This window comes from Rattus norvegicus, chromosome 1 (assembly GCF_021556685.1).
Source record: "Rattus norvegicus strain SHRSP/BbbUtx chromosome 1, alternate assembly SHRSP_T2T, whole genome shotgun sequence".
NCBI classification, from domain to species: Eukaryota; Metazoa; Chordata; class Mammalia; order Rodentia; family Muridae; genus Rattus; species Rattus norvegicus.
Window position 1 is genome coordinate 141,946,672 of NC_141534.1, and position 12,504 is coordinate 141,959,175.

General features: G+C 40.7%; 1 protein-coding gene across 36 annotated transcripts in view; it reads left to right on the top strand.

Annotated features, from left to right (window-relative positions):
* The window catches only part of Akap13 (A-kinase anchoring protein 13), a 305,582-nt gene that overhangs the window by 134,152 nt on the left and 158,926 nt on the right, over positions 1 to 12,504 (top strand). For 31 of the 36 annotated variants that reach the window (XM_087655380.1, XM_087655383.1, XM_087655382.1 and 28 more), the window contains 1 exon segment: positions 4,387 to 4,570. In XM_087655380.1, the coding sequence (XP_087511506.1) occupies positions 4,387 to 4,570 (184 nt within the window). 36 annotated transcript variants of the gene reach the window in all.

Genomic DNA, 12,504 nt, shown 5'->3' on the forward strand with positions numbered 1-12,504 from the left:
AATCATGTGGTGATTTAGTTCCCACAGCCCTTTCAGGGTGTTTGATAGCTTTCTATACACAATCCGTCCTTGTTATACTAGTCTTTACCTATTTTTCTAGCTGTCTTCTTTACTAAAGAAGAAAAGAAGAAACTGAGAGAAAGATCGTTTTGGATTTTTCCTGCCTTGCAAGGAATAGATAACTGTGGAGTCCTGCAACAGACAGTACCTACCTCCCAGCAGCAAGGCTTAAACCCTAAAGGATTGCTGCCTGCAAGGCCTTGTTATTGGTCGGCATAGTTCTTCTCATTCTTCTTTGGAGCCCTTTCCTGCCAGTTAAGGGTGTTTCCATTCCTCCGCAGTGTAAAGATTACTGCTTCTTGCGGTTCTGCAGATTTATTTATAGGCCAGAGTGGTGACTTTGGAATCTCACAGCTACAGGTTTAAACAGTGCTATGAGGAGTGCTTGGGGGGAGGGGGGGGTGGGTCATTGATGGGATGGAACAGTACATACAGTCCTTGATTATTATGCCATCCAGAGACTCTCACAGCCGTTTATTCAGGAAATATAACTTGAAAAAGATTAAAATCTTCCAACAGACCCTTGTGGTTGAATGCCTTCTGGGTACATCAGCTTTCTTGCAGCTCTGTGCAGCTCTGAACGTACGTCTAGCATGAAAGCAGAGAGCAGTTGGAACTTTCAGACCTCACTCTCCTCTTCTGTGCTTTAACCAAGCCACGATAGACCTTTGCATTCAAGTGTGGTTGTTACTGTTTGAATCTAGACTGATGTGCATTTTTTTGAATGATATTTTTAAGGTTATGGAACCTTTAGGAGATTGGGCCTTGCTGGTAAGAGATCACTAAGGGCGGGTTGTTGGCGACAACTACTCCTGGTTCCAGCCCAGGTCTAACTGCTGCTCTGTGTGGCGCCATGTGAATAAGCTTTGGCCACATCCTCACACTGCTGTTTCCACTACTGTGCTTGGATGAAATTTCTGATACCAAGAGCAAAATAAAGCCTTCCTTCCTTAGTTGTTTTTGTCAGGTATTTTGGTTACAACTTTAAGAGAAATAACTAATAGAGTGGACAAAAAGAAACACAACCAAAACAGGTCATATGAAATAACACTTTGGGGCCCTAAATGTACCTGCCAAGAGAAACAACCAGGAGGACAAAGATGAAAAGGAAGTTGTTGGGAACACTACACGAACATTCTGCTTCCCTTGATACAGTTAAATTCCTTTGTGAGAAGGACCCAAATGAGAATGTAGAAAATCTAGCTGGCAACCTGAAAGCAAAGCTGGGGTTAAGGTGTTGCTGTACAAGCAGGCAGTCAGAGTTTGGATCCTGGCACCTCGTAAAAAGCCAAGTATGGTGCCTTCCACCTTTTACATCAGTGCTGGGTGGGGGGGTGGAGACAGATCCTGGGAGCTCCCTGGTCACCATGCCCACAAGCACCTTTAATAACTCCCTGAATACAGAAGAAAAACCCTGAGAATCATGAGCTAAGGAACCCCAGCAAATGGAAATTGATTGTGAATTATGGAGCCCGAGAGGAGAGGAGGAGGAGCTGTCTGGGAGGTAGAGGTTAATGCTCTCCATGCTGTGAGAGCAAAGCAGCCTGGGTAAAACTCCACCTACATTCCCATCTTTCCCCTTTACTGACTCCTTTTTAAATCTAATTCACATGACTTGTGTGAAAATGCGCTAAAATACGAAAAAGAATAGAAAAAGAATGAAGTGGCTCTACTAATAGCAAAATGGCACACCACTTGACAGCTTATCAAAAATCTCAAGAAAGATGAAACTAGCCTTATACAAAGACATTTACTGTAGCATGTCATTTATATGGACTTTTCAAATAGGCAAAAACCATGAAAAATTCAAACTATGAAAAGGTTTCGCTGTAGTAATGAAGCCCTGACCAGAAAAGGGCACAAAGGAACTTTGTTTGATTTCATAATGTCCTACAGCTTGGTGGCAGCTTGATAATCCAGGTACCAAATGGGCTGAAGGTGGTGGTGCATGCCTTTAATCCCAGCACTCAGGAAGCAGAGGCAGGTGGATCTCTCTGAGTTTCAAGGCCAGCCTGGTCTTTATAGTGAGTTCTAGGACAGGCCAAACTTCATAGTGAGACTTTGTCTCAAAAAAAATTATCAAATGTTATACTTGTATTTTCCTGTGTCTTAGTCATTTAATTCCAGTATTGAATTCTAGTCGGTAGTACCTATCAAGTTAGTCTGATGCCTTCAGCTTCCTTTGAATAAATATCTGGAAGAAAGAAAGTTGGTAAAAGCAAATACATTGCTAGAATATTTATTGTAGGACTTCAGTTGTTGAGTATCTGGTGATTGCGTAGTTCTTTCGAATGTGATGTATTTTAAATGATAATAGAAAATGGGGAGTGGGACTGAAAACAGCCATGATGTAAGTGTTGGGCTTTATGGGAACTCACCTTGTGGTGACTCAGAACAAAGGAACTTGAAAGAGTGGAGGCTGGAAAGGAAACTATTTTTAAGAACATATTACCTGATAAGGCTGGAATTAACCAGCTCTGAAAAAAATACCCACATATTTCCTGGTCTGTAAGTGCTTAGCACTTTGGTGTTTTGATAAGGTTGTCAGGATGTTTGTGAGAGGCATAGAGCACAAGTCAGAAGTATTTAATCCTGATGAGTTTTTTCTGCCTTTTCTCTAGCCTTGGCACTTCCTCAGAGGCTGTGTTTATTAAAATTTATGCTTGGAAACATTATTTTGTCAAGGACATTATTTTTTCTGGCTTCTTGTGGGAGTAGGGTTTAGTTCTTAGAGCCCTGACTATTAAACCCAGGCTCCATGTTTGATCAGCAAGCATGGTGTTTGGAGCTGTTTCCCTGCTCCCCTGCCTGCCCCACCTCCATACCCCCCTTCCCCTCCCTGAAGCATTGCTTTCAGTCTCTGTCCCTGCTTGAACACACAACAAATCCTGAGTTAATCCATGGATAAATAGGATTTGGTAGAGAAAAAATATGGAAGACAGTTTACTTTTAATGAAATTTATGTTGGTCAGGGGTAATACGTGACCTTAGGAAGCAGTGCATTTGTTCCTCGACAGATATCTCAGTGGTTAAGAGCTCGTAGAGGACCTGAGTTAAATTCCCAGCAGTCAAGTAAGTGGCTCAGAGCTGCCTGCAACTCTGGCTCCCTCTTCTCTAAAGCACTGCACTCCCTTGAAAAGTACCCCAGCCCCAAAGAAACTAAATCACTTTTTAAAAAATTGTTTATAAAAAAATTGCACTTCATTGTTCACCCCCATTGTGATATTCACATAGAGAAGCATCGGAAGATTTCAGACAAAAGGGAAACGCTGAGTTCATCCAAGAAGTCTAGAGTGCTTTGGCCCTAGCACCTAGACCAACCAATCACACAAGAGGATGAGCTAGGAAAAGTGTGGAGTTAGCACAAATTCTGAAGTCCAAGAACAGGGCCAGAGGCAGGGAAGGGAGGAGAACCCTACAGCCAGACGCAGTCTAGCATTTCACCTACCCTTCTCTGTTACAACAGCTTTCAGCGAGGTGGTGGTGGCTTGCTCCAGGGATATGAAAGTGAAGCTCTGAGAAGCAAATGAACCATGCCTAACCACCCTATGGTTAAGGCCAGGCCTGGATCCACTTTTGCCTGATCTGAAGCCTTTTCTCATCCCACCCACACACTCTTAGTGACTCAGTATGCCAAGAGGAATCCTTCATTTCTAGTGAAATAAACCCAAGCACATGTTTTCTCTCCTGAAGTTATTAGTGTAGACTTACAGTTCATCCCATTGTACCTGAAGATTCATTTTGTTTTCTCATTAAGCAAACACAAGGCTGGTAGTGCCAGCAATTTGATATGCCCTTAGTGTGAGGGACTAAAGACCTGTGTATACTTAACAAGTCTAACCTGTTTGTAGTGTTTAACTAGCCAATTCCTGTCTGAGCGTTCTTTAAAAGGAAATTATACCCTTCAGGATAGACCCATCTGATTCCTGACAATTGTTCACCTGAGATTTCCATCAGATGGAAGGAACTGCGTTTACTTGTATTATTGTCCTTTCTAATGGCAGGAGCCTAGTGGAGTCACCTGTATCAGCCTCTCTGAAAAAGCACAGAAATGGCTTGGTTCTCTGTGTGGGTATTTGTCTCCTGTTGAAGATTTTGTGTCACATTTTTTTTTCTTTCTAGCTTTATTCTTGTCTTTACTCGAAAGATGATTTTTACCTGGTATAAAGTTGTTTGCTGCGTGGTACAGATGACCTTCAAGAAAAATGCTAGCTACTTGAAGGCATTGATGTCTCCCTAGACTGGTCTTTTTCTGTGGTGGGGTTTTGGTCTTTGTTGGTGATAGTTGTTACATGTCTTTATTATCATGTTCTTCCCCATTCACAGATGGTGGCCCTCGGGAAACCCTCATGCATTTTGCTGTGCGGCTTGGATTGCTGCGGTTGACATGGTTCCTGTTACAGAAGCCAGGTGGCCGTGGAGCTCTCAGCATCCACAACAAGGAAGGGGCAACGCCTGTAAGCCTGGCACTGGAGCGAGGTTATCACAAGCTTCACCAGCTCCTGACTGAGTAAGTGTCCATTCCCGGTCCTTTCTCGTCAGTAGCCCCACCCCACATTTCAGAGTAGTACAGCCCACTGCCTGCCTGTGCACCTCGGCCGCACAGCCAGAGGGCTGTGAACTTGCTCCTGTTAACTGCTTCATTGTAAGAGACCAGCGTGAGTCATGTTACCATTTTTCTTTCTCTTGTCTCTTTTTTTACTGCTTCTTGCCACTTGTATTTTATTGAGTTAATGACATCTTGTCTATCGAGGTAGTGTAATGTTACTAGTGTATATGACTGAGTAAAGGAAGAAACAGTTTTACTGTGTCATTTTTTTCCTGTTATGTCTTCAAAACATGAGCAAGATAATTAGAAATTAATAGGTGTTATAATTGCATATAAAATATGATAAAAGTTGGATTTTGCTTTGAATACAATTTCTGTGAATAAAGTTAAGAGAAGTTGTTTCTTGTGAGTGCAGTTAAAAGCAATTACATCGTTGTAGAAATATGTAGTAGGAAATCCTGTTTGTCTTTGAGTTCAGTACTGTGTTTCTTTAAAAACTCCTTTGGAGGAAGACTAGTAGTCAAAACATTGAAGGGTATTTTTTTCTTTATAAATAAAGGACTAAATGCTTTAAAGTAGTCAATGCTTCTTCATTGGAATATTTTCTTGCTTAGTATATTTTTACTAGTTTTTATGATCATCATTTTTCTATCATATATGAGCCAAAACTGTATTGGTTCCCTGTTCTTTACTATTGAGAGGTCCTTGTAAACTGTGGCAATATTTCCAGATTCTCAGATCTTATCCTTTGCTCAAGTCAGACTTCATTTAGTTGGATTTCCATGTCATTATTAGTCACGTGTGAACAAGGTGATCAGGAAGAACCAGGAAGAGGGCTTAGAATTACAGCTTACAGTTATATAAGCTGAACTCTTTTTTTTTTTTTCTTTTTTCTTTTTTTTTTTTTTTTTTTGTTGCTGTTGTTTGTCTCATTTGCTAGGTTTATAACTTTCCCAGTCAAGCCGGGCAGAACCGTCTTTGCAGACAGCTTTGCAGTAGAAAGGAGGGGCACCCTTCATCTTGGATAAGCTTTGGACACCTGAGCTCTCACATTGCAGAATGTAGTCTATTCTGTTTCTGCATGCTTACCTTCTGTCTGGCCACTGAGCCGTTTCATTTGGTCACTTGCCTCGTGGTTTCAGGGAGGGCTCCATTGTTCTTAAAATTAAAACAATTAACTCAGAATAACTGTTGCTGTTTTCAAAGGCAGTTCCTCCAGCGTTGATGTTACAGCCGAGTGTTTGCCGGGAAGTGTAGTTTCTTACCGACTGCTTGCTTTCCAAATGGGGAACTAAGATGATTGCAACAGTGTCATTGTATGTTTGAACCAGGGTGTCACAAGCCAGTTATTGCAGCAGGATTGATGTTTGGAATGTAATTATTCTTGGAGATTTTTACTTACTTTAAAACGGAAGGTCACTAATGATTCTTCTTACAGGGGAAGGTAAGGGGACATCTCCTGAGAGATGAAGTTAGAGGCCCATGGTGAGAGCGTGAGCACTTTCTGCAGGTCCCTCTGCCTTAGTGAATTCCTCTGGGTAGTCACTGGGTTAAAGCCAAGGAAAGTGCTGAGTCACAGCTGCCCAGTGAAAGAGTAGATGTGGTTCTTCTCATTCTCTCAGTCTTAGTTGAATAGCAGTAGCCTTTGCTAGAATTTCAGCCATGGTGGTAGGTCAGGAGAGATCATTTTTTTCTCTTTGTGTTGTGGTGTCTCGGGTCCCCCCACCCCCATTTCTAGAACCTACCATAAACTTATGTAGGAACCCTGTACCCATGAAGCACTAGCTCTGTATTCATTCTGTCTTCACCCCCTGGTAACCTCTGTTCTACTTTCTTTCTCCAAGAATCCCCGTTCTGATTACCTCACATAAGCAGGAGGTAGAGCATTTGTCCTTCCGCATCTAGTTTCTTTAATATCATACAATATCCTAAAGATTGAGCTGTTGGGTGGGCATGGTAGCATACACCTTGAATCCCAGGTCTACATAGGATGTTCCAGAATAGTCAGGGCTATGTAAAGAGACCCTGGCTCAAAAACAAAAATGACTCAGCTGTGTTACGTAGTGTGTACCAGAATAATAATATATATTTTAAGATTTTGAAGAGATTTAAATATTCTCATAAAAAAGTAGTGGATAAGGTAATGAATGCTAAGTGGGTTGATTTAAATACTTTTTATACTATATACATATGTCAGAATAATCACACCATAAATATGCAGGGTTTTTTTTAACATCAATTTTTTTTTTTTTAATTTCATGTATGTGGGTACATTGTCACTGTCTTCAGACACCAGAAGAGGGCATCGGATCCCATGACAGATGGTTGTGAGCCACCATGTGGTTGCTGGGAATTGAACTCAGGACCTCTGGAAGAGCAGTCAGTGTTCTTAACCGCTGAGCCATCTCTCCAGCCCCACATCAATTTTTTAAAGGCCGGAATAAAGTTAAAAGTTAGAAGAGAAGTAACCTAAATTTTGGTCAACAGATGAATCAACAAAATGTGTACATTAGAGAAGAAACAGGCAAATTAACTGGTCTATGGGGAAAAGATAGTGAGCCCGAAACGATGATAAATCTCTTAATTGACTGTTCATTGCTCTCTCTGCCTGTGGGATCCTTACCAAGAGTCTGAGAGTGGGATCTGCATTCTTTAAATACAGCAAACCGTTAAGAAACGGGTGTTCCTGAGGAAAGGCTTTGTTTTAGAAGACTCATAAAAGCTTCTTCAAAAGTTAAGAATTGCTGACTCCAAAGCTCTCCAGTATACTAAAGTCATTAGACATTGGATGACTTGCCTGTCTTTCCCTCACATTCTAACTTTCTTCCTCACAGGCCTGATCCATGCTGACTCCTCCTCTGTCCATCATTCTTTTTCTTTCCCCTTCCTTCTGTGGTACTGAGGGCTGGGCCCAGGGCTTTAGGAATGGTTCGCTTGTATCTTTCTCTACTGAGCTGCAGACTTAGTTCTTTTGGGCATATATGTAGAGTGCCTACCAGTGGAGGGCAGAGGCCAACACACGTGACTTCCTCTATTGTTCCATCAAGATGTTTTTTTTTTTTTGGTCCTGAAACAAGAGTTTGTTTGTTTTTGGCTAGACTGCCGGGGCAGTACCCTGGTTCTCTTGTCTCGACCCCCAGATCTAGGGTGACACATCTAGTCTACATGGTTTTTTATGTGGGTGCTAGAAATAGGAACTCAGATCCTTTGCTTGCCCAACAAGTACTTTATGGAAACATCTCTCAGCCAAAGCCTACCTCTTTCACTACCTCCTTTTAAAATTAAGACTAGACTGAGGGTTATGCACTTAAAAGAAAAAACATACCAAATAGCTAAATACCTATTTACCTTCTAGTCTGTGATGGTTACTGTAATTGTCAGCTTCAAGAATCTACTGTCAGCTGGGAGATGGGTTTCTGAGGACATCTAGGTAAGATTATCTTGACTGGAATTACTGAGGTAGGAGAACTGCCCACTGTAGGTGGCCCTATTCTCTGCCTGGGGTCCTAAACTGTGTAAGTGGAGAAGCAGAGCTGTTTTCTGATTGTGACTAGTATGACCAGCTAGTTCATGCTTCTGCTGCCTTTGCTTCCCGGCCAAGAGGGACTGAACCCTGTGAGCGTACATCCTTACGTTGCTTTTCTCAGCTTATTTTTTCACAGCAACAGGAAAGCAGATTGTAAAGGATTCTTCACAAATACATTCTGAACAAAAATAAAGGTGTAAATAGAAATGACCACCAAGATAATACCATTTAAACATCGTTCCCTAATGATAAACAATGGATGGAGCTGGTGACATTGTTTATAATTATCTCACTCATAGAGGCTTAAGGCCACATGACCACATGACATTGGTTTGTACTTCCAAACAATTCACACTTTAGTTCAGTTCCCTTATCCCAACTCATTCTTAACAAATAGAACATTTGTGTTCCTTCAGTTTTACACCTTCAAATTTTTAAATTATTTTTTAAAGATTTTTTATGTGTGCTAATGTTCTGCTTTTACATATCTATGTGCACTAATCACTTGCATACCTGGTGCCAATGAAGTCGAGAAGAGGGCGTCAGATCCCCTGAACCTGGAGTTTTGAACATTTGTAAGTCACCATTTGAATTTTGGGAACTGAATCTCCATTCTCTGGAAGAGCAGCAAGTGCTCTCAATCTCTGAGCCATCTCTTTAGACCTTGACTGCTACATCTTTCTGGGATAATTCGTTTGCAGATAAGAAGTATACCCAAGTTCTTCACGTGATTCATTCACACATAGCTTCCCAGTCTTCTACGCTGTCTAGTTTCTTTGTGGTAAGAGAGTAAGTCATATCAGGACCATGAAGATGAGAGGTTCTGCACAAAAGGGAATCGCATCCTGTGCATCTTTCCCCTCATTTCAGGGTTCCACTTCAGAGTGAGACCCTGGATCCCAAATATGGCTCTCCCTCACTACCTTGTAGCCACTGAGCCTTGCTGTCACCATGTAGTCAGTATTAAGTATATTTTTGTAAGTTTTCTTTTTCTTTTGCTTGCTTATTTATTTATTTAGTAACCCATGGCCATTAACTTTCACTTAGTATAGTGACAATGAGAGGACTGTTTATTAACTTGTTACACTCTTTTTGATCTTATTTATTACTGTGAGTATATTTATGATCTGAAAATTTATCTTCAATAAAATGTTACCAGTCTTGTGAAAAAGCCCCAGCAGAGTTCATGTAGTCCTGCTCCAGCCTCAGGGAGATCATAGTCATTTCTTCCAGTTTGCAGTTTCTACCAGGCTCTCTCACGTGTTAGTGATGGATCAAGTGGGGGCAGGACTCTGACTGGAAGGTTCAAGGCTTACTGAATGCTGAGAGGTGATGACCATAGGTGACAGTGGCCTTGGAACAATCTGAGAAGAAAAGTTTGAACAGATTGTTATCACACTAGACTGCCCTCTCACATATCACAAAGAACTAGTTTTAGAACCTGCATCCTTTGTGCAGATGGCACTGAGAGCAAGGTTGCACATAAGGGCGCAAGCCCGGTTGCATGTTGGCTCCAGGTGCATTACGCTTTTTTTCTTCTCTCAGTTTTGCTTTCTTCATCTGATAAAGGACAGTAATGTCTCATCATCCTCAAGTGATAGCTAGGGACCTGGATTATGTAGTGCAAAAATTATGGCTTAGTGGTCAAGTTCTAGAGATTCTAGAATAAGTTATGGGGGCATCGGTATTGGAGTTTGAAGAGAGATACTGTATTGTGTGTTATCTTAGTCAGGGTTTACTGCTGTGAGCAGACACCATGACCAAGGCAACTCTTATAAGGACATTTAATTGGGGCTGGCTTACAGGTTCAGAGGTTCAGTCCATTATCATCCAGGTGGGCATGGCAGGGTCCAGGCAGACATGGTGTAAGAGGAACTTAGAGTTCTACATCTTCAACTGAAGACTGTTAGTAGAATACTGACCTCCAGGCACAGGATGAGGGAGAGTATTAAGGCCCAAGCCCAAAGCCACAGCTCCTAATAGTACCACTCCCTGGGCCAAGCATATACAAACCATCACAAGTATTAATTGCTGAGAGGTGAAGCGCTTCAGTAAAACCTTAACTTCCTCACTTGCATATGTGATTTAGAGAAAGTTTCATCCACTCCAAGCCACTACTTTGTCTTTGTTAAATAAAACTGTTCTACCTTTGTTGCTGCTCTTTCTCAGTCACATGGTAGTTTGAACCAATTGAAATGTGTGCAGATGCTTTGCTAAACTACATGGTGATCTCCTGGAAAGTCTCACAAAACTGCGCTTTAAAAATGTCAGTAAACTTAGGGCTACTCTGCTGTAAACACAAATCCCAGTCGGTTGGTCTGCTGAGAATTCTTTTTTAAATACTGACACGGCTTTCTGAGAGTTAAAATTAGTAGAGAAATGGAAACAATTTCAGGAGTATCACAGGTTGATAAAAAAATGACTTACAGAGCCTCTGTCTTTAGAAGAAAAGAATTTCTTTTAAGATTGTCAACTCTCAAGTGTTTACATTAAGTGCTGAGATTTTTCAATTGCTATTAAGAGCCAGTTTATGAGTATTTATCTTCATAAGCTTTATCTGATTTTTAGCATTGATTCAACAAATAGTTATGCATTGAATGCTTGGGTTGCAGTAGAATCCATAGTTAATACATTTTAGATAATATTTTGACCCTATAATAACCTTTATTTATATAATTTAATGTTATTTAATAATATTTAATATTTAATTAAATTTAATTAATAATATTTAATATTTAATAATAACATTATTAGTCATTTGTGGAGGAAAAGTAGTTCTTCAGACAACTAAAATAACTAGGATACATAAAAAGTGGTTTGACACAGACATCAGTGGAAACACAAGGCCAGCATTCTTTCCCTTGCAGAAGTTTGACCCAGAAAGAAGAGATTCAGGGAGAGACTGCTAGACTAGAGTGCAGAATATAGCAGTACTTAAGTCCAGAAGGGTTGCATGCTCTTTCCAGTCAGTCCTTGCCACTGTGTGAATACTTTAGATCCTCACTGTAATCAGTTCACAGTTTTAATACTCAGGGCATTTTCAGCGTGATTGGTTACACTTAAGCTAATGTCTTACATTTTGAATCTCATAAAAGCCCGATGAGTGGATAGAATAAATACTATTATCTCTATCTTATAGTTGTAGAAACAGAGGCAAAGGAAATGAAGTCTCTTGCCCATGGTCACAGGCCCATAAAGTAACAACTACGCCTAGCCTGAATTCTCCTGATGACATTTGTAAATGTGCAGAACACAGACCCACCATCTAAGTACTAGGCAGTCAGTCACAGGATAGGGCAGTAGGAAGTATAAATGATTCTCAGGGGAGTTATGTTTGTGTGTTTTTGAGTCCTACTTTCAAGACTCTTACACGAAACTGGAGTGCACATCTCACAGTAGAACACAGGACTGTGGTGCAAGCTATGTTGTCAACACCATGTTGCCTTTTTAGGGTCCTCGTAAGGACTTGATAAGCAGATCACAATCGCTTATCACAAAACAAGCTTGGGGCCTTTGCTTTTGCTTAAGAGGTGAAAGGGTGAAATATATATGCAAAGTTTGCTCTAAAATAATGGTCAGAGAGAAGAATCTAGAACACCTTGACAAATCAATGCTGGCCTGACTTCCATTTATCTTGTGTGTTACTTCTCCAATTCCTTAGTCTCTGATCTGGGTCTTTGTGGTTTGTAAAGACAGAATAGTAGAACTGGATGGAAGTTAGAGATGGGGAAGACACTAGAATTTATCAGATGTAAATAGCTACCTTGTCTTGTGTATGGTACTGCTTTGGAGATTTTCGTCGCCCCTCATTTAAAACATCTCAACAAACATGAGCTGTGGTTCCTAGAGTATCTAAGTGGCTTGCCCAAGGCTATAGTCACAAGTCTGACTTTTGGGGAAAAAAAGGTATATTTGGTAGCATTATCAGGTTTTTAACGCGTTACTGTAATTGTTTATTTGTAAATCTGGTTTACACATTTTATTTTTAAGATATTTAGCTAATCTTTTTAGGATTGCTTTATTTGGCTTTGTACTGGAAAAATTGCACGGTGCATGTCTTTTCTGAAAATGATGGACTTTATAAAACAATAATTCCAGTTACCATATACTAGGCATTTTTTTCAGACACTCATTCTCTCATGTCTGGAGAGACAGACAGACAGACAAACAGATCTCTCTGGATATATTCTTTGGGGATGAGGACATTATCTTCATCACACAGAGAGAGAGAGAGAGAGGGAGGGAGGGAGGGAGGGAGAGAGAGAGAGAGAGAGAGAGAGAGAGAGAGAGAGAGAGAGAGAGAGAGAGAGAGAGAAAACAGCAAAATGGGTAGTAAAACAAGGGTTTGTACAGCTCCAAAAGTTTAGCT